Source organism: Barbus barbus (genome assembly GCF_936440315.1).
Source record: "Barbus barbus genome assembly, chromosome: 22".
Taxonomy (NCBI): Eukaryota; Metazoa; Chordata; class Actinopteri; order Cypriniformes; family Cyprinidae; genus Barbus; species Barbus barbus.
This window is the reverse complement of record NC_136750.1, coordinates 19,305,774-19,329,215: the sequence shown is the minus strand read 5'-3', so window position 1 is coordinate 19,329,215 and position 23,442 is coordinate 19,305,774. Positions and strand designations below refer to the sequence as shown.

The 23,442-nt window shown below is 35.7% G+C and overlaps 1 protein-coding gene across 1 annotated transcript; it reads left to right on the top strand.

Annotated features, from left to right (window-relative positions):
* Positions 1-2,614: 2,614 nt before the first annotated feature.
* On the top strand, positions 2,615-17,723 carry LOC306888372 (choline kinase alpha-like). The gene is made up of 12 exons (XM_079446610.1): positions 2,615-3,054; positions 3,621-3,729; positions 5,954-6,007; positions 10,628-10,741; positions 11,006-11,139; positions 12,187-12,291; positions 12,853-12,911; positions 13,022-13,109; positions 14,722-14,830; positions 14,922-15,028; positions 15,293-15,374; positions 15,873-17,723. The coding sequence occupies exons 1-12, from the start codon at positions 2,813-2,815 to the stop codon at positions 15,930-15,932; spliced, it is 1,263 nt and encodes a 420-aa protein (XP_079302736.1). The 5' UTR covers positions 2,615-2,812; the 3' UTR covers positions 15,933-17,723.
* Positions 17,724-23,442: the final 5,719 nt, after the last annotated feature.

Here is a 23,442-nt window from a genome sequence, read left to right as displayed (position 1 = left end):
ATGCCGGTTAGAAATTTAGTCCGACTTGAACCGGCGCCGACCACACGTCACTGTCACGTGTGGCATCAAAGTACCGCGATAGCGTTTCGAGAGCAGCCGGCTGACTCAGCCGGCGCAATTTCTCCAGAGCGACTGCGGGAGCGCTGATGACGACACAGCTGTTTCAGGATTGGCCAAATTCACCACATGACAACAACGACGTGTATTTCGGGTTTATTCTGACAACTTCAGTCCCACTAATGTACAAGATAACATTGATTCTAGGAGTACAATTTTTTTTCTTACACAACTAATTATTTTACTTGGAAAGTATCATATTCATGTAAAGAAATGGGCTAAAGCCAAGCCAAACTGTGAACATTTTATTAAAGAAATTAAACTATATGGTACTAATTTGCACAATATTAGAAACAGAAAAGCTCAAAAGACCTATGAAGCATTATGTAAGTTTAATTTGGTTATTTAATATATGTATAACCTTTTTTCCCCTGGTAAAGATATATATATATATATATATATATATATATATATATATATATATTCTCTCTCTCTCTGTATACCCTTTTTCGTTTGTTTTTGTTATTTTCTAATCTATTACTGTTGTGAGTTGTATATGTTTGTATTAATATGTACATAATTGCCTAATAAAAAAAAAAAATTAAAAAAAAAATTAAAATAAATAAATAAAAAATTTTAAAAAATCAGTCCCACTAATGCTCATATACGGACTTTCAAAAAAATAAAAATAAAAATAAATTAACTTTTCATGTCATCTTCATCTCGTAAATCATGTTTATTAAAAGATTACAATTATTTTTACTGCAATCACTTTTTTGTTAATTCGTTTATATAGGTTTTGTGCATAGGTTTATTTTGGACCTTTTTCATACAGACCCTTTACAGTATTAAGCTGCATAACCTATTTAGATAATAATTTTTTATGGAATAAATCAAATGTCAATCTTACAGACTTTTAATATAATGTGGTCATCATGGATTCTGATTGATACTAATTGTCTAGTTGCTGGGTTCATCCATCTTCACTTGCATGTGATTGCTGCCAACAACTCTGGCTGGATGTCAACTTAATACAACATTCAGATCACTTTCATAAGCTGGTATAAATCATAATAGAAAGGCAAATAAATTGGGCGTATCCGTAGGCCTGTTCATGGTGTTCACGTATGAATGTTCATGGTGTTTTGTCTTACTAAAATGTGCTTACCTAACTGGAGAAATAGTAAAATAAGTAAACAAATATGTAACATCCTAATTCTTTTATCTGTAATGAAAACCACATTTAGTACATACAATTATTATCTTCATAGATTGTTTTTATTAAGTTGCAGTAGCAAAAACACACATAATGAATCATACTGCACAAGTCAAATTTTCAATATGTTCTGTTTATTTACTTAAAACTTGTTTCTGTCGTGATGACACCCTTTCAAAATATTAAAGGTTTATTAAAACAATACTTATCACATTGAACCTTTACTCACTTTCGTTGCTCATTGTGCTCAATTTCATACAACAATAACGGCATTTCTATAGCTTCCAGTTCGTCTGCAATAAAGCAAGCAAACGCCACGTGATCTGCCATGACTGAGGTAGATGCAGCAAACTAGGAGAGCCCCGAAGTGTCCGACTTGACGACTCCGTGTTCAACTCCGCCCCTGACTGCAAGCGGCTACTCTCGTTGACCACCGTCTGTAGCCGTGCTTCAAGTCGAACGCACCTACTAATACGTTCTCGTCAGGGTCATGTGACTACAGAGGGTTCGACCCAGAGGGTACTGGGATAACACTTGGTTTACAATTAGACCTGAAACGTGTGGAACGACACGTCTAAACCGCAACCGTGCAAAACCCTCTTGGTCCTAAACCTATAACGTTGCAATAAAAAAAAGCAAACAGCCTAGATAGATATGAGTCGAACCGTTTAAGAAGATTCTGTAATGTACATGCTTTATCACTAAACTGGTGCAATTTGTGTCCCTGATGTGTGAAAATGACTGATTTGAGGAATAATCAGCTGATGCAAAAACCCAAAGACTTATTTTGTTTGCCATTTTCCATCGTCCCCTTGCAATTTTAGCCAATATGCATATTTAGATTAAAGCAAAATAAAGGGACATAGAAATTGGCATGCTGTATAGCCTACTAAATATATAGCTTTTTTTTTAGCAGGCAGAACGTTTTATTTGAAAAGGTTTTGTTATTTATTAGGTTTTGTTACCAACTCTAATGCTCATTCCAAAGACCTAATTATGATTATCACCATTGCATTTTGTAAGAAGCATGTAATGTCAATTTAATCTATTAAACTGACCACCTTGTTACCTTTTGAAGCTATATTCCAACCTGTTTTAAAATATATGTAGGCCTATTTTGTTTTATATTGCACGGTGTATTTCAATAACAATTAAACAGTTTTTTGTAATATTCCAAAAATATTTTAAAAACCACATTATTAAATTGTAAATGATAGTCTATTTTCTAAGGCATTGTTTACTGATGTCGTAGCTCGAGTTTGGAATGAAGCGGACGTGACTCTGTTGTCCAATCAGAGAACTGGATGGGTGTGGTCGGGTGACGTGAGGTCAAACCCACCTGACTTCAACATACTGCGCACGAATAAACGCATCTGAAGCAGTGTGTTCTTCATTACAGTAGTGCGTACAGTTATACGGTGTCAGTGAATCTGCGTTTAAAATATCTGATAGTTATAAAGCGGCATAGAGTGTCTGTTACTTAATTCATTGCCTGCAAATTTTGATAATTTACGTTTATACCAGTAACCAACAGCAAAGATGAAGACTAAATTCATCAATGGCGTGTCTTCCTCGCCTTCATTGTCTCTGGGTTTATTGGTAACGTTAAATGAGAATGTCCTCGAAGTCCAGCCAGACAGTGGAAACGACTGCAAAGACATTATTCGACTGGATGAGCCCGACCACCAGACGAAGCATAAGGCGTATCTATGGTGTAAAGAATTCCTTCACGGAGCCTGGAAGTCCATAGATGAGGATGATTTCCAAATCTCTATTATCAGGTATTCTGGTTTGCTACGTGACCAGGGATGTAAATTACTGAGACCGAACTGTTTTTACTTGTGTCAGAGATGCCACCTTAAAAGAAAGTAATTCGGAAATAGGCGACACGCTCACTAGAAACGCTCCTTTCTTAAGATTTAGTACTGTAAGTTTGCTTTCACTGGTCACGAGATGATAAAGGATTGCTCAGTATTACTGTTGTTTTTTTTGTATAACAATGGCTGTGTCTCAAAACCGGGTGAGCTGCCTTCATAGAACGCATTTTCAGGCATTACATCGAGTATTTATGAAAATGCAAGACACTGTGTCTCAAAGCCTCGTTGTCTGCCTAACACAGCATTTTTGAGAATGGAATACAAAAATGGTGTCTCAAAATGTATTGAGCTGCCTAATGAAACAGCATCGTGTGTGTCATGGACGTGTGCAGCATTTTTAGGCTTCAAGAATGATGCTCAAAACGATGCCTGTTGGCAGCATTTTTCTTATAATAATTAGATATCCTGATTCATTGGAAGAAGGCAGTTATTTATCTTTTCTAACATATATATATTTTTTTTGCTTCTAGGGGAGGTCTCAGCAACAAACTGTTCCTCTGCGCTTTGCCAGAGAAGCAAGCAAGCATTGGAGATGAACCACGAAATGTGCTCCTTCGTCTATATGGACAAATTCTGCAGGTGTTTTACTAGTTTTTTTTGTTTGTTATTTTTTGTACTTTGTGAAATGTATGAATTAAGTGCCATACTGCATATTAACGTCTAATAATATGCAAAGCAGTAGGCCTATGTATTCGAATTCTTGATTTATAATTTTAGTATTTAAAAAAAATATGATAAACTTGAATGCTTCGTAAGATCCGCACCTGTGCCATTTCAAACCAAAATTTTACACAATATATGTTAACGTTTAAGATGTATTGGTCAAGTGTTTGTGTAATTTTCCTGTAGTAAGCTGGGAAGGATGCCTACATGCCTACATATGCATACATACAGTACAAGATTGCCAAATGTTAAACCTTGCCATTTAGTCTGAAACTAGGTATTGTGTATCTGGGATAGCTTGGATGGCAGTAATTTCAGTTTAAACAGTTAAAACAATAAGCAGTTCATTAATTTATGCATTAAACTAACCAAAAATAATTTGTAATTATGATTTTACAGAAGTAGTGATTGTTTTGAGACATTCATACCTAATTTCATTCAGCAGATGGCAACCCCTGGATCAGAAATCTCAGTTAAGAATGGGCATTAAAACGCTCCCCAAAGAGAGATTTTGTATTTGTGTGTGTACCCTCTAAATTTAAAGAGGCAGTTTTTATTGGGTGATGTACCTCCATGGCTGTACTTGCGTGTCTTCTTTGCCGTAGGCTTGCCAAAGGAGCGTGCCTTGAGCACTCTTGTTTCCAGGTGATCCCAGCATACCACTCACGGTACAGTATGCGATCCCTGAAGCAACAGCATTGCCTTCAAGTGTATGCGCATCTCAGTCTTTAAAATCTTTGAGAACTACACTCCTGATTTGAAGTATTTTCTGCCTCTGTCTGCTTTTTTTCAACTCTTTATTACTCCGTTGAAAAATATGTAGGTGCTGGTTACATTGTTACATTAACAAAGAAGTCATGGCAGTGAATTATAAAGGATTTTGGTAGCATTCCACTTTTTTAATAGAATAACATTTATTCAACACATATTCACTATTACGTAAGCGTGTTCCCTCAATAAACTCCTAATTTGATACTTATTGTAAGTAAGGTAGCTGTTGTAGTAGTTATGTTTAGTAATCTAAAGTGCTACCTTTGATAGTTCATTAATTATGTTATTGCAGTAGCATTATAATAAAAGCAACATTACTTGCAAAGGGTGTGCCTTATGATTATTGTTCATGTAATGACGTAGTTTTTAGCAAATTAAAATTTGCTTTCATTATTTTTTATCTTTAAAAATACTTTAAAATATATACAAAATGTTTTGTTTATATTATATGACAGATAGATTAATATTTTCCTAAATATAAGTTAAATATAAACACATGTGAATTAACCCATTATTAAGTAGTGACTAAATGTTCCCTTTAGGCTTTGGCTTTTGATTTTTGTAATGATGAGTTGCTTTTAGTCTCTGGATGTTTTTCAATAAATTATGTAGAGAGACAGCAGTCACGAAGCTCATGATGTCATACCTGATGAGGTGTCAGTAGGTCCACAGTCCAATCCTCTGAAGTCAGGCGTTTAAACGTGGAAAAGCCATAGTTGAAGCCATATTACAAATACCAGAGTGTGTGGACTTTGCTACACAGTGATTCACAAATAAATCTTAGAGTTCATTAAGGTATTTTTCAAGTTAATTTTAAAGCTGTGCACCAGTAGTAACCTGTGTTGCTCGTTATTTAACTAGACACACTTTATTGCTGTCACTAGCATTCACATTGCTCATGTGAGATTTACATAGTGTTTATTACCATGGACACCAAACCCTTTAGATGTTTTCATTCTAATGGAGAATAGCATTGTGTACTAAATTTTCGTGCTAGGTCTCAGTGGAACATGGTTTTGATAATTACTGTTATAAAAGATTTGATTGTTTGATTTTTTTTCCCCCCCATCTGTGGTCATGAAACAAAATTTTGGGTTTGCATCAAGCCTTTTGTTCAACAGGCCATAGATTTCTAGCTCTCAACCTTCTTTAACACTGTTCTTTTTTTTTTAATCACAAAGTTAATGCATTTGTTTAATACACTTTCTTACTGGGCTGCCAAAGACACGGTGTCAATAGTTTATAGTGGGTTCTGGAAAATAGCTCTGTTATGTAATGTTGCTACTTTATGGGGATGGTCAAACTGATCTGTCACATGAACAACACTTTATTCTTATGGACAGTCTTTTGCTTTTTCTCTTATTGCTAGATGTCCTGTAATAAAGGGGATTCCAGACAATCAAACACAGAAAATCACTTTCAAGTAAGTAACATTAGCAAAGGTCTGTTTTTTTATTGTTTTTATGTGAGCAGAATGTGATTTTTATAGGCTTGTGTCTCTATAAAAGGATTTTGTCTTTATTCCACCTCATCTGACGTTTTAGAGCAAATATAAGGCCAAAAAGAGGGCAAATTCCTAAAAGCATTATAGCTAGTTAAACTGCTGTTATTGTATTTTTACCTCCTATCCCACCGTCCTCCAAGGCCAAGGGACATGCTATTTGGGTCATCAGATGTGTTTTGTTTGGACTGGTCTCAGTTGTGATTTCAAACTTTTAGGTCAAATTTTTCCATGAGCACTCGGGTTTATTATTGTTACATTCTCGTATTTTAGTAGTGTTTTGGGATAAATGTGGTCACTTGGGACCAAATGTTTGAATTGATATTTTTGTATATCAAAATATTTTTGTATTGTTTTTAGTAAATGTATAAAAGAATTCTTAAAACTGCATGTTTACATGCATAATTGTATAAGATAATAAGACTTTTGTTCAGTAAATGCATCTTCAACCGTTTGTTTTTCTTACCTCAACTTCACCATTTTTATTTTTAGATTAATGTTTAAAACTTAAAAAAATAAAATAAAATTAACCAAATATAAATATATTGTATAATGTAAATTAAATGTAACATTTTAAAAGTGATAAAATATATAAAAAGTGATTATTCTCTGAAACCAATTCTTTTGAAATCAATATTATACAATTTTGCTTCTCCAGTAATATTGTCTTGTTTTAACAATATTTAACTATTTTTACTCAAAAAGAGACACAAACTATTTATTATAATTATAATTAATAATAATAATTATATAATTAATATATGTCTAATTATTTATATGAAAATTATTGTGTAAAAGGTTCATATTCTTAGCTACAAAGAGAGAGATTGCCCAACTGATAAGACGCATCCCTTGACACACTTTAAATTTTTCCTCTTAGAAGCTTATCCCAGCATTAACCTCACTGTCTCGGTTCAGCATCAGCTGTCTGGCCTCAGCAAACTTTGCTTCTATCTGTTTTGCATGTGTAGTTTTGTGTGCATTTATCTAGGTGTATTCCGCAGACCAACACACAGGGCTGTCAGTGGTGGTACTGTTGAGATGGACTTCCCCTCCTCACTGGACATTGAAAACACCTGCATGTAGATACTGCCCTCGTGCTGCTGTGAACTTATCTGCTTCAGTAATCCTGTGATTATGCCTTGTGTATTAACTGGCACTGGAAAAACCCAGGCAGCTGCTGCTCAGCAGTCACATGGCCATTGCTTAGTCAGATAACAGGTTAGGGAGGGAGAGAGAGAGAGACTGTGTTTGAAACCTGAAAAATGCTGGCTTTGCAGGCAGTATATGGAGGTAGGAAGTCGTGAATTTTTTGAAGGCAGCAGCACTGATTTATCCCACGCACACTCTTTAGGTGTGTGTTGAAAATAATAAAAGAGCCATCTAATGGAATGATTGAAAATTTCATTAATTCAAATAAAGACATTTTTCCCTATTTCCGAGAAATAAGCCTTGTAGTTATTTAAATTTTTGGTAATGTTTGAAGCTCTTTTGTATTTGTTCTAGGACAAAGGTGCCCATACCTGTTTCTGGAGATCTTCATTCCAGCAGAGTTCAGTGCCAACCCTGATCAAACACACTTTTCTGTAATTATCAAGTGTTCCTGAATATCTCAACTATTGTTGGTTCAGGTGCATGTGACTAGGAGCTTAACTTTCCAGGAATGAAGATCTCCAGGAACAGGAATGGGCACCCCTCGTTAGACACTACCACAGGTGTAATCAGACACACCTGCTTGTAATTGTCATGTAATCCTAAAGAACTTCATTAATCAGGTGTGTTTGATTAGGGTTGGAACTGTGTTCTGTGGAACAGTGGCTTGTTTTAATGCTGCCTTCACGTGCGATCAGAATTATCGTAAATAAGAGTTTCCTAGTTGGAAATTGGACGTGAATGGCCTCTCAAGTCGTATTTACTACTGGGAAATTCGGAAATAATTTTAATACCAGAGTTTCCGAGTTGGGCGGGCCATAAAATTTAAACATGGTGGAGGGGACACCCATTGCCGCTGTCAATGCTGTTCTCACAACAACTACATCCCTTTGTCTTGTTGCTAAAGTAGTGCATTTATAGGCTAGATATGAACGATCATTCGAAGCATATTGTATGATTTATAAGCAGTGAAATAAGCATGTATTTGACAGAAATTCCAGAATTGTCAGCAAACAAGCTCATAATCACGACTTCATAAGTGGGAAATATAAAATTTCCAATAGCACGTGAAGGCAGCATTAGTCACATTAAATTGTAGGTTCTTGGAAACCTGTCTGAAACCAGTTTCTGTAGGGCATAGGTAGTATTTCCGTAGAAGAGTGCTGTCTGTTAAAACATTTGACTCACTGGGCAGCAGACCAAACCTAAAATTCCAGACATTTCAGAACAAATTTAAATGAGGAGCATGAGTCGTTGTCATATAGTAGAAATATTTTGAACAAAGAATTAGAAAACTTGCTGGTTCCCCAATACGTTCCTACATCCAAGGCAAGCCAGCGATGATGTTTCCGTAGTATCCTTTGAGGACGTTTAATTTCCTTCCAGGTTTTTCCGTCAGAATTATCCTCCAATGGGAAGGCCATGGTGTCCTGTTGAATTTCTGAGAGAGCCGGATGTTTTTTTACGCTGCAGGTCAGCTGATATTCCCTCAGCAGTTTTGTTACGCAGTTCGTGCCATTCTTGCATAATGTCAAACATTGAGATGAAATGAGCTCAGTGCTTTACCTGACCTTATTAAACTGATCTGTAGTGAGATAACAGACTCAAGGCCAATGCATTATTTGACTTAGATGGTAGGTTAAACTGAGTTTTTTTGTGTCCCTGGCCTGCACACAGTATAGAATCAATGCCATGATGATTGTGTTAATTGAGAGTTTTTGAAGAGATTTTCCTTTGGGGTATCTTCTAAGCAAGAGTCTGTGGCTATTTAATGTCTTTTTTTATTCGCTTCATTTATTGAAGTGTTTGGTCATCTTGATTATTAGTGCTTGGCAAAAGATTTTCTGTCGTTTTATAGGACACTAATTACAGGAACTACTCGTACAATGCTGCTTTTTACTGCACGTGGGAAACTTGTTCCTCTGAGTCAGACATTGGTTATTAGGACGTCATGCATTCATGTTGGAAATGGAACATGGAAGTAGTCTAAGCAAAACAAGTAATATACCAAATTATAACTCTAAATATTATAATTACCCAAACAACTACGTCTGAATTCATGAAATAATGAAAAATATTAATGGTATCACACCTAAATGTGAAGTAAACTGCGAGTGCTACACCATTCACTACAGTCCACTCACTGGTCGCAATATATATAGATAATACGAGATTATACAAACATTATCTATATTACAGGTCAGTGTTTCCACCATGTTTCAAATAACTTCTAGAGTTTCCCACTTGTAAATAGGACATTGATTGGCCATTCCTGTGCTCGCTACTCATAATTACAATATTTACTGTGATCTTAAAGGGAAAGTTGACACAAAATAAAAAAAATTAAAGCCATAATTAATTTGTGTACCCTCATTCCAAACCTGACTTAATTTTCTCATGGAACAATTTTTTTATTATTATTAATCAGTTAATTTAATGAAAAAAATCTAAGACAAGAAATGTAATTGTTTGAGTCTGATCTTTTCAATGAATCAACTGATCCAAACTTTTTTTCTCATTCACTTTCATTATATCGAAAAGAGTTGCCAGGATACTCACCAGGGAATAAAGAAAGACATATAAGATTATAATTTTTGTTTTTGCCATTTTTTGTTTGCCTTTGTTGTTACCATATTGGTGTGCCAGTTTTTGGTCAAAACCTTTACGTAACGTGACATCATGTGACATCAGTGGTTCAAGTTAATGTTAAAGGAATTTATTTGAATCATTAATGTGTGCAATTTCAAACATTCGCCCTACCAGTTTTGGATTCTTAAGGCATTAGTTCAAAGTACAACACTCAGTGACTGATAACTGGTAACTAAAATGTATAATCTCTTGGCAATCTACTTTTAGATGATCTCTAATTGGAAGGAACGAGTAAAAGCAGAACTGTAGAATGTTTTGAAAAATTGAGACACCCAAGTACTTCCCCCACATAGGAAGGGAGCTCTTTCGGTTCTGTGTATTAACACTTGGCACAGCCTTGTCCATAAACAGGCTTAATGTCATTGCTAGTTAAGCAGCCACAATTAATGACTGGGATGTTTGGCAAGTTCTGCCTTGCTCAACACAATTGTCTCTCTTTTTTTCCTCTCATTTAACTCACTTTGCTCCAGCACTGCCATTCATTTTGCTTCTGCTCATCTCCACTGTTACAAAATGACTGGCTCTCAGATAGAATTGGTTTCAGAGCAGAATTCATTGTCCTTTATGGCATCACAGTTTTGAATTAAGTTCTTTAACTTAAACTGAACTCCTGTTTAAGGGATTGAAGGTCCAATCAGGCTAAGCAGGTTTTCATGGCAGTCTGTGTGGTTTGATGATAAATCTTGGCAGTTGATTTAACTTGAGTGTCCAAACTGTATCCGTATGTTTTTGTGTTTGCAGGGAGCTGATGCCATGGTACTGGAGAGTGTGATGTTTGCTATCCTGGCCGAGAGGGAGCTTGGGCCCAAACTCTATGGCATTTTTCCACAGGGGAGACTGGAACAGTTTGTTCCTGTGAGTCTTCAAGTTTTCTGCTATGATGATTGAGAGGACAGTCTGGATGTGAAACACGTTTTTGACACTAATGCTTATGAATCCCCTTCTTGCAAATTGCAAGAAAAACCTCTTTGTCACTTTTTCCATTGCTCTGAATGATGTTCCATGATTTTAAATATACATAAACTTAAAACTGAAGTGCAACTTTTTATATTTTAGTTACATAAATGTTTCTGTTTTAGTTATAAAAACACAAACAGAAAGTTCAATGTTTGCCTGCAGAGTCGAAAATTGTCCACTGATGAGCTGAGGGTCCCTGGTATATTTGCTGAGATTGCTGAAAAGATCACCAGATTTCATGGAATGAGAATGCCCTTCAACAAGGAGCCAAAGTGGCTGTTTGGCACCATGGAAAAGTGCGTGATCATAAAATATCTGTCAAATTAACACTTGTCCTGTGCTGAAAATCTTTTACCTAATTTGGCTGTTCTAGCCTTTTAAAAATTGCTTGCATACAATGTTATATAATCACCTGATTATGAATTCTACTTCTTTTCTTTCAGTTAGCACAGGTTTGTATTTCTTTTTGAAGCTTACTGATTGTAGGACCCTTTTATCTGAGCTTATGCACCTCAGTTTTTGAGTGATTTTTTTGTAGACCACCACAAGTGTAACAAGGTGGGGAAAAAAGCACAAAAATTATCCTTTTTTTGGGAAGCTGTTATACGCTGTAGGAGCAAAGTCAGTAGGTTTTAGGCCAATGTGATAACATTAAGTGAAGTGACATACTGCCAAGTATGGTGACCCATACTCGGAATTTGTGCTCTGCATTTAACCCAGTGAACACACACACAGCAGTGAACACACAACCGGAGCAGTGGGCAGCCATTTATGCTGCGGCGCCCGGGGAGCAGTTGGGGGTTCAGTGCCTTGCTCAAGGGCACCTCAGTCATGGTATTGAGGGTGGAGAGAGCGCTGGACATTCACTCCCCCCACCTACAATCCCTGCCGGCCCGAGACTCGAACCCGCAACCTTTGGATTACGAGTCCGACTCTCTAACCATTAGGCCACGACTTCCCGCTAACTAGCATTTTCTGGAAAAGTTTGTTTAAGTTTGTCTAGTTTGTTTAAAGGCTCAGAAATGTTCATAGTGGGTGGGGAACTAGATCCTTACTGTCAGGATGTTGACAGGATTGAGCTTTATTCTGGTAAAAGTCAGTCTACATGTCAATATCATAAAAATAAAAATGTGATTTCTGTAAACCTAGTTCCCTGGAAGAAAAAGCTGTACTGTTTTCTGTTTCATGTTTTCTGGAAAACCCCATAGCCTTTTAGCATTTATCATCTCGTATTACTATATTAATATTTCACTCTAGCTTACTTAATTGCTAAAAATAGAAGAATTATTGTCAGTATTGATGGCTAACACTGCAATCTTTTTATTCTCTCATCTACTGCACAGGTACATGGATCAAGTGCTTCAGCTCACCTTCACCAGGGAGCACCATCTACGAAACTTCTCCCGCCTTTTGAGCTACAACTTGCCTCAAGAGATGGACAGTCTCAAGTAAGATCTTTATTGTCTTGATTATTTAGTACAGCTGTGATTTCACTTCTGTTTTAGGGGAATTATATTCTCGTCATATATTTTCTATGAAAGCCTGTTTCCGCCACTGAATAAAAAATAAAAAAAGGTTATTGCGACTTTTTATCTCACAATTCTAACTTTTTTTCACATAATTGTGAGATATAAACTCGCAATTGCAAGTTATAAAGTCAGAATTACGATTTATAAAGTCACAATTGCGAGATAAAAATGTGCAATTCTGACTTTTTTTCTCGCAATTGCGAGTTTATATCTCACAATTCTGAGAAAAAAGTCAGAATTGTGAGATAAAAGGTCGCAATTACCTTTTTAATTTTTTATTCAGTGGCGGAAACGGGCTTCCATAATTTTCAGCATGGTTTCATTGACATGCTTTATCAGAACCCCTGGAAACTGTTCACACAAGAGATTCAAGAGTGACTGATAGCAAGATAATGTATTGACAAATACAAAATGTGTTTGCCTGCTGCTCAAAATGGATATCTTTTGTATGCCTACTTAAATGGCTGTTTGTGTACACAGGTGTCTACTTGAATCTACTCCCTCTCCTGTTGTTTTCTGCCACAATGACTTGCAAGAAGGTTAGACATGGGTTTAATACTGTGATTGTCTGTATTTTATTATTGTTTCTAACAAAGGGCCACTCAATGGTTAATCAAATATTTTAAAAGTGCTGCCATGTTTTAAACAGGAAACATCTTGCTCCTGAGTGGCCGTGAGAACACAGACAGACAGAGGCTCATGTTAATCGACTTTGAATACAGCAGCTACAACTACAGGTCTGTAATATTCATAGTCACATCCATTCCTCACATGCTCTATCAGAAGAAGTACATGCAGCTAAATTCTAAGAAAACTGATTTTGCAAAGCCAGATGTTTGATGGGAATTAAGTTTTGATTTTTTACCCCCCACATCTTTGGAGCTGCATTAAAGAACTGTCTGATTCTCTTATTGAAGACAACTCTGTTGTTTCTGATTAGTTTGGAACGCTTGGGGGGCCCCATTTCTAAGAGGAGACCTCTAGATGTTGAAGGGTGTGGCAATGATCCCACACTGTTGCTAGGGTACTCGCATTCTTGCACGTGCTCAAACACAGGGCTCAAAGAGGATCCTCTGACAAATAAGCTCCAAACTGTAACATGTTCCATTTAGGAGCCTAGTTTTGTTACAAGGGGGTCCTGTATCAGCAAGATCACTGTTCCAGTGGTGGACGACAAGGGTCAAGACATACTTTGTTCGTTTTCCCATCCTGCCATCCAGTGTAGTCTCCTAGGGCGTAAGTGACCCATGTTTAGGTCCATGGACAGTGCTTGTGCAGCAAAGCAGTAGGAAATGAAGCCAGGCTTCCCAGCCACAGAGATGTGTGCTTTGTTCAGTTTCCACAGCAGCTGTGAGGCTCTTCACAAAGAGTCTTTTTTTACAAATGGATCTCTTAGTTTGCGCAAAGTAAGAGTCATGTTTTCTCTTTTTTTTGTGGCTTGGCTCAAAATATATTTTCAATCATGGCAACTCATTTTAATGAATATGACAATGTTAATGTATTTTGGTCTTGGCAGACACATACTGCTGCTGCAAAGCAAGTATGGGTGTGCTACTGCCAATAAATAGATTGATAAATAAACATGCTGTTGTGAGCATGTAAGTTATCTTGCTGCTGCATGATTAGGCATACATAAGTCCTGCAGCAGATTTAGACAGGTGGAGCTGGGGGAGGTCGAAGGTATAAGAGGAACTCTTGATTGCACACTGCAGGAACAACTTAGAGCAAGTACTGAACTAGACTATTTTAATGTTGAGCAAGCAATATGATTGGCTGCCATGTAATACAAGACTGCATTTCTATCTTGAGTTTCATGACTGAACTGGATAGACTAGAAATGTATTATCATCTTCTCAAACAGCAATAAGACAATACCTGTTAATGCAGCACTTCAGCTGCACAATATTTTAGACCAGGAATTTTAAAAATGGGATCTGAGCACCTGTGTTAGGGGGTCTGTGGGAAACTGGAGAGATTTTACAAATAGTTTTTCTGGAGCTGTCAACTTTAAAGTGCTAACTTATCAATTTAATATATTTAACACTATTTTTTGGCAAATTGGTTGGATCAGTATACTAATGTTTGGCATGTCAGTAATAAATGTATTATATATTATAGTGCTGATCATTACTACACGTCATTCTGAACTGATTTATTAATTATTTATTGAAACCGATCAGAACAGTTTCCAAATGTCATGATATTCTCATGAATGTGGGAGGCAACCAAACAAAACCTCCTCCACAATTACCAATGATTTCTGAACGACCAAGACTCACGCATTATGCATTATTATCGCACTAACAAATGTTCTTAATGGGGTGCTGATCTCCTGTCTTTCTCCCACAGAGGATTTGACATTGGAAATTTCTTCTGTGAGTGGGCCTATGACTACACCTATGACAAGTTTCCATTTTTCATCACCAACACCAAAAATTACCCCACCCAATCACAGCAGGTTTGTAAAATGACTTTTTGGGGTACTTTTATTTCTTCTCTTAAATCTATGAACCATAAAAATGACATTACATTTCATTTTGTTTCCTCAGATGCATTTCTTTCAGAGTTATCTGTTGGAATCTCATGCTGGATTTGAAAACTTGAGTGAGGTGGACCAGCTGAAACTCAAAGAGGATATGCTAGTGGAGGTTAACAGGTGATATACTTACCTCAGATACCTTTGTAATTTTATAGATGATTAAGTAACATTTTCTTGAGCTTGTTGATTTTGAAATGAGGCCCATATAATAAAAAAAAGGAAAAAAAGAATGAGGCTATCCCTCTTGGGTCTCGTACTGTACTACAATAATGAATATTGTAAAAAGGCATTTGGACCAAGTCCAGCAGTGATTCACATTTCCAGAGACTTCCCAAATGTTCTTCCATCTGTACTTTGTGAACTCAATGCTCTCTCATTTAGGTTCGCACTGGCATCCCATTTCTTTTGGGGATTGTGGTCCATGATCCAGGCCAAAATATCAACTATTGAGTTTGGGTACATGGTGAGTTATTGCAAGAAAGCCATCAAGTCTTTGTGTGTGCAGTTGAGTTATAGCTCATGTTGAGTTATTCCTTTGTACACAGTGCAGCTCTTAGGTAAGACAAGAATTTTATCAACGGAGATCAGATACGTAAAGATATGGCCTTTGCAATATTTGCGCTGCCTGACAACCCTTTGGACATTACACAAATACTTGTGAGGTCAGGGTAACATGACTGTAAACCTGCGGAGTGTGTGCCACAGTAATGTTTTTGACATAACATGTTGTTTAATTTGCGTATTAAAAATAAAAAACAATTATTGATGTTTGATCATTTTTAAAACGATGAATAATCTACAATGAATGGCTGAAAATATTAGAAAAATAATAAGAAATAAAAAAAGGACAAAAAAAACAAAAGATCATAACCCATATAATGTTCCTATATCTTGTAGAACTGATGTATTATAAATATATATCATTTTAAAAATGCTAATCATTTTTTCTTATTCTTTACAGGAATACGCCATGTCTAGATTTGACGCGTACTTTGAGCTGAAGAAGAAGCTCAGGGTTTAAAGGAAACATGCATAAATTCCCAACAGACAGAAGGTGGTGTCATAGAAATATGGTGTCAAAAAAAGAGCAGAGCAAATTTCAATGTGCTTAAAAGAGGATGCTCTGCGTCTGTAGTGATTCAACCGTGCTGCATGGACCAAAATCAATGCAACATTCGTATTTAAAAAAAAAAAAAGGTGTCTCCAAATGCTGCTTCTCAGTGTTTTCAAGTTTAAGCTTCTCACATTTAACACACCAGCCTGAGCTTCTGGACAGTTGGAGAATAATAGAGGAGAATAACGAGGTCACGTGGCTTAAAAATAAAAAGACTGTAGTAGGTCAGAGCTTAGGTGGAGGGGAAAATATTTTATGCAGCTGCAGGTTGATTCATAAGTCAAAGAATGCTGCGGTGGAAAGTTCTTGATACTAACTTAAGCCTTGTGGTGTTTCTTATCACCTAATCATCTGCTGTAGTGTTATCTATACAACCGGTGATAGAAGATGTACTGTGAAAAGAGTAAGGTTCAAAGACTGGACCTGTTACCAGAAGATGGTACAACGGACCAAACCATGTTTACACTGTGCTTCTGATGATTCAGTATTGTGTTTCCAAGTTCTGTTTCCATTTCATGCCACCATTTTTACTGAATGATTTACCTCTTTTCTACTTCTATTAGATCATGTCTTGTTTGATTTCTATGTCTAGTAGATCTGCATGATGTGAAGTGAAATAGCTGTGGGACCGCACCATCTGCATGCTCCTTAGGAGAGAGATGGGATGAAATATCTGTCTTAACGGTGGAAAATTTTATGGTTTTGACCATAGTGATGCCATTCACCTCTTGTTAGAGGTGCTTGTTTATTTTATAAGAATTTGATAAGTTTGAAATTACCCGCCTGTATCTGATTTGATACTGAACTTATAACTGTTAGATATTAATATAAAACTTTATAAGAGTCTGTTCCTAAAATTACAGCCTTTTGTTTTGTATAACAGTTGGTCGGATTACAATTTCACAGTGAACGTTTATGAATGTTTATTCTTTTTCTTTTGTAAAATGCTATAAAATTGTTTTACAACTGAACAATATTGACTTAGTTTCTACTTTGTATAACCTTAAATTGCGGTAAAAGTATTGTTTAATTTTTCATATGTTTGAAATAGAGGTATTAGTAATACAATATTATTAAGGCGGTCTTGGTTTTTTGCTAATGGTGATGTCGAAGGCACTTTCGGAAGCAGTTCAGTGAAGTTTTATTACTTGCAAATGTAACTTTTCTATTATTTTTCTGCAACGGAAGATGTATTTTTCTTAATAAGAAAGTGTTCTGTGTCCTAACATAAGTGGATCTTTTGGCTCTTTTTTTAACTAGTATACTGGTGATCAATTGATTTCTGTTTTCACATATCACACACATATCTTAAATCATATAAAATAGAAATATATATATTTATTTACATGTTCCTATATAACTGGTCTCTATGAATCTCAATTTTTGGAACATCAGTAAACAGAAAGGAAAAGTGAAAGTATAGAGTTGATGTTAAAATAAAAAAATAATAATTGAATATGATTCCTTTTTTAAAATCAGTTGTTTATGTAGATCAGCTTTACTAACTTCTCCATCTGTTAACATCAATATAAAGCCTCTGATGCTTGTCCTCTATAAATATCCATTAAATGTACAAATATAAAAAAGAGGAATAGAAAAAAATGTGATTTACAAAATACTTAAGTGAAACCATTCAACAGATTGTAATGTACTAATTCATGCTTTGCATATGACTGTGAATAAAGGGTTGTAAAATTATGTTGTCTATGTCTTTTTCTTTTTTCAGTCCTTCCCTTAATGAAGTCACATTTTATGATGCCAAGTTTATGATCATGTTCCAAATCATAATTCAGTGATGATAATTATAAATGTGAAAATAAGTTTAAGAATGGATGACAAAAATCGTTAATTTACACTGGCATGTAATTCAGTTTTTGATCATAAAGCGGATTCAGCTAACCTGACAAGTGTTTTTGGTTTGCTAAAAGTAATGTCTGTAACAGACATAATGGCAGCTCTTTCTAGAAGATTCTTTGCAGAGGTTGAGATTGCCAGTCCTGATACTCTTGCACTTCTACAGTAAGTCTTGTTTTATAGAAACACACACACACAAGATGAAACCGAACTAAGTAAGATTTTAGAAGAGTGACTGTAAACCTCCAAACCCATAAATCACGTAATAATGAGTAATGCAGTTACGTGTTTTGTCCTATCTACTCGTCAAAGTTCATTGTAATATTTCAAGTATCAAAGTTCTGAATGAATGCTAGGACAGGAATTTAACTTGTTATGACTTTTAACAATGACTTTTAACCCGTTTGACTGGTATACATGCCAACGCATGCTAAAGAAACAGTGACACTAAACAAAGGGCACTGCGAATGACGTCCTTTCATGACGATTAAACACTGATATTTGCTACCTTTAATCTGTGTTCTACAAAGAGATTGTATGTCATGGTGTGTGTCCCTATAGGGTAGTCCTGCAATTTAGAGGAATGTGCGAGGTTGTGAGCCTGGTATAGTTAAAACACACTGTATTAAATATACCTGCAGAATTGCTTTAGATGCTGTATAAGAATGGAAACAACAGATGTATTCAGAGATGGATTTAAAACAAATTTAAACAAAATTGGATATTCGTAATCTTTAACACTATACTATACTGACATAATTTGTAACATTTTGAGAATGGACACAGTTGAAACAGTGGTTAATGGCTAAATACATAGCCTATTCATAAGCTCTGCAGTTTATTTAGAGAGTGAAATTATGAAATAAAAAAATACTAGTTGGCAGATATAACAAGAAAATAAATGTTGTTATGAATTGTTGATCAATGTTTGATGTAGAAATAAATTATTCTTCATTTTAATTATTTAATTATGCGAATATTCCATATATAGTTAATGAACTGTAGACTGGTAGCAAATTATACTTTGTATTGTGTACATTACTTAAAAAAATAAATAAAATAAAATAAAATATTCACGTGAAATGGCTTTTTAAGGCATTTGCTATAAGTGGTTGCTATTGGTAAAAAACATTCCTAATGACAATATGTAATCTTCATCATGACCGGAAGCTAGAGGTTGCAGCTGTAATGTATTGAGAGTGCATTTGTGAGTGTCCAGGTGTCCTTGAGCTGTTATTTATTTTTATTTTTTCCTAATTTGATGTGTGGAAGATTTTTGGCTCATATCTTTATCTCTCTAACAGATGCCAAAGTGAAAGGTCTGGCTGTCGTTCAGCAGGGTAAAGATAAAGGGCTCAGGATAAACAAGCAACCATACTCACAGAACCCAAAATGTAACATAGTGGCATGAGCAGTGAAAAACAGAATTGATTTTTTCCCCTGCTTGTTGCATTAATTTAGTTAAAATTAGGTAATTCAGCACAGTTTGAGAATGTTTGCAGTTTCCAGTTCCCATTATATTTTAGAGTAGTTTCAAATATCCAAAATAAAAAAACAAGAAAATTGAAACATTAAAGCTGGATTACAAATAATGCATTTAGTTTACTCTGTTTTTGAACTGTTGTCTTGCTGCCTTTTCAGCCTCTTGCAAGTAATTGTGTTTTTAAGCAGACGCTGTGTCATGTTAAATGCGCCAATAGCCTCGTGGTTAGTGTGTCGACATACAGTGCAACTACGCTCACGGCGACCCGAGTTCGATTCCCATCTCGAGGTCCTTTGCTGACCCCACCCCCTCTCTCCTCCCAGTGCTTTCCTGTCGTCTCTGTCTACTGTCCTATTCATTAAAAAAATGCCCATATGACCTTATTTCCAGAAATTACACAGATTCGGCCAGTCAGATTAGGGCTTGCCAGTTCAAGAAAGTACTTTCCAGTTTGTGTAAAATATACATCAGCCTCAGTTAACTGACTGTGGGATTAGCCAAGATTAGCTGTTATTCACTGCGAAATATTCATCTGAGTTTGTTTCACATCTTGTCTAATTTTATTGAGCTTACACAGTTACGTTTCCACTTCACAGGTTTTTGGGATTGTGTAGCATGTTGTGGGACAGAGAATGGAATCTGACAGGCTGAAAAACAGAATTCCTGTTCCTGCTTTGTTTGGATTTCCTGCAGTGTGAAGCCTGTTGGTCTTTAAAGAATGTTTCTTGATGTCTGTGTGCCTCAGATCTCTTTAATCTGCCCAGTAAAATTCTGCCACAGTTGCTTATGTTTATGGTTCATAGTATTTTATTTATTTAAGCCATAAAGAGAGAAATCTTTAAGAATAATAATAAATAAAACAGTCTTTCTTTTTTTTAGTCTCTCTAAATTTCACTTTGACTCACTACTCCAGTTTTAGGTAATGACATCCTAATTTAGTTGCTGTCCGAAAGTCTGTTTGTATTTGTGAAGAAATAGATTTGGAGCACTGCTTGCTGGAAGGGCCTTGGCTTATGTAATAAAAAAATAAAAATAAAAAAAATTATTTCAAAAATTTTAGTCCAAAGCACTTCTGACATAAAAGTCCGTTTCAGTTTCAATTTGGCTTGCAACAAAGTGACATAAACACAGAACAGGAACAGACAACAGGTGAATCCTGACTGTTTTTTTAAACTTGTTAATAATTACCAAGTGAAATTGAAATATATTATGTCAATATATTTGTCAAATTATGTGCCCCAGTTTTCAGTATTTAGTTTTGTACACAATGTACAAATACAATGGTAGAATGAATGGTACGCCCAATACAGTACAATACAATACAATACAAAAAATTTAAATTAAAAATGACGTCAATGTTGTTAATAGGTCTATTCAGGCTATATATTATACACATGTATTTGTAGACACACCCAAAACACAACACATAGCAACACATAAACAGAAATCAAGTACTGTAACAATAAAAAACAACAACGACAACAACAATAGTTATCTTCTCAACAGTGCAACGGTTTCCATTATGCCCTGGGCTGATTCATTAGTGTTGCATAAGATGTGTGTGAGCCAACTCTACATATCATGTGTTACTGCAGTAACAGCAGTGGTCTGGAATAGCTATGCCATGATGAGACCCTCATATATGCACAGCCTGAAAATATCCTTCATATACATACATACCAGGGCATATCCCATATTCTAAACCCATATGGAGCGATAAATATAATGAATATGTATACATTTAACATTTTTCAGGTTGGGTGACATTACCTCTGCATTGGTCTTTTGACTAGTTACTCACCTGCTGTCCACATTTGTCTGTTTCAACTTGCAATAAACCTGTAGTTTGGATAATAACCAGTGTTCAATTATTCAGTTTTTTGACAGCTATTAAAAGTAATTAGTCCTTACAATTTCAGTTAGATTTTTACAGTAAAAATAACATACTTTGCAGCTCATTGTGACTGAAAAGACAGTTTGAGGTTAAATGTACATTAAGTTTTAAAGCCAGCATCGACTTTGTAATTTGTAAAAGAAAAGAAAGATAAAAATTAGGGAAATTAATTAACAGTAATGCACTTAAAATGAAAGCCTGTGGAGCAGAGATAATCAGAGAATTTCAAATAAATATGAATATATGTGTTCATTATTTCATCTGTTGACTAAATAAACTTTCTTAGGTTGGGCTACTTTTCTAGGTGGAGGAATTCTAGTTATGTGGCTCCTGCTGCTGGACTTCGTCCTAAATCATCAGTGCTTTATAAATAGTTACATCCCATCCCGTCCTGTCAGAGACAAAGCAAAAGTAACAGGGTTTATTTTTTAACAGACCTAAAAGATGAGATACATCCCAATTTGCATATTCCTCCTAACCTAAAACTTAAATAATAATGGACATTGGGTAATGAATTTATCTAGATACTAACACTCTCCCCTGATAATGTAACAGATAACAAAAAAGCACTTTAAAGCATTTCTTCTGACATAGAAGTCTATTTCAATTTGGCTTGCAACGTAATGAAGACTGAATAGGAACAGACAACAGGTGTTTTTTTTTTTTTTTTTTTTAATCTTTTAATTAGCCTGACTTCCATGTGAAGCTGAAATACTTTCATGTCAAATTACATGCCTCGATTTTCAATATTCAGTGTATTTGTACAAGTCTATGTACACAGTGTATAACTATAAGAATGGTACGCCCAAATACAATACAAAACAAAATGACATCAAGTGTTTAAATGGATTTATTCACGCTAGTATAATATCCAAATATATAAGAGACAAACCCAATACAAATAATAACACATCAACAGAAATCAAGTTCTGCAACAACTAAAATCTTATTAACCCCAAACTTCTCAATGTCATGTTAAGCTAAAAGTTAAATAATAATACATTTTTGGGTAATGATGAACTTATCTAGGTGCTAACATTCTTCTCTTATAATGATAAAGGATGATGTAAAACATGACTTTCGGTGAGGTAAAATGTCCTTGCTGGGTTCATAAATGCAAGTAATATTGTGGTTTTAAACAAAAGTGAGAAAAGAGGAATGCATTCTTCCCTTCCAAGGCCCCAGATTTCTCATGCTCACCCTTTTCCCCCAAATCCCATCGTGACTTTCATTAACAGACTGTGGGAGGAAGAGTTTTCCAAACAGTCTTGAAGAGAGAGATGTAATGCCTGGGAATGGCCTTGAGCAGCAGAGGTGCCGTAACATCTGTTCAGCCCTGCTCATTACGAGTCAAAGTCGTGATGTTTGCCTTAATTCACTATCTACTTGTCTTCAAAAAGTCTGGACCAGTGGCTCAGAAGTAACTTCAAACAAACAATCTGGAGGCAGGCCAAAAGAAAATAATGTGCCACTGAGACATTCATCTGTTTAAATGGTAGTGTGCGTCTGTTCTCCTTCCAAACGCTGTTATCCTAGCATCACGCTAATAATACAGCCTCCTCAAGTGCTGAGTCTGGCTTTACAATTTTAGCCGTGAGCCAGTGCTTCAGTGGAGTGGAACTGATGGTTGATATGTGCAACTTTTGCAGCACAAATCCATCTGTGAGACATCCTTCATTATAGACACATTCATTGTGGAGATAGATGAGGGGAAAGAAATGTTATCACATGCTTGTTCTGTTCAATCCAAAATGGTGACAAGTTACTGTCAGTTAAATATTTAAATACGCATTGCAGGCTTGCTGAATCCCATTTATGGATGTGCTTAGTTATCTATTTTAGTTGGTCAAACTCTTCTCCTGATCTATTAGAATTGTGGTGGGGCATTAGTATGAGGATATTAGTAGGACTATATAGATATGAACTCTATATATGTACCCTAAAACAACAACGTGACTTCCTCCCAGCTTTTCATATGCTTCATTCAGATGTCTGATGTGAAAAAAAAAGATTAGCTTCATTAGTCTCATAGTGTTAGAGAGTCATCTTGTGGATACAGTTGGTACCTTGTCATTAGAAATCATCAACAATATACAGCTGATTTAAATCAGCTTGGTAAACACGTCAGTGAGGATTCATTCATAACGAATAAACGAGTATATATTTCCAAATATAGGCAATGATAT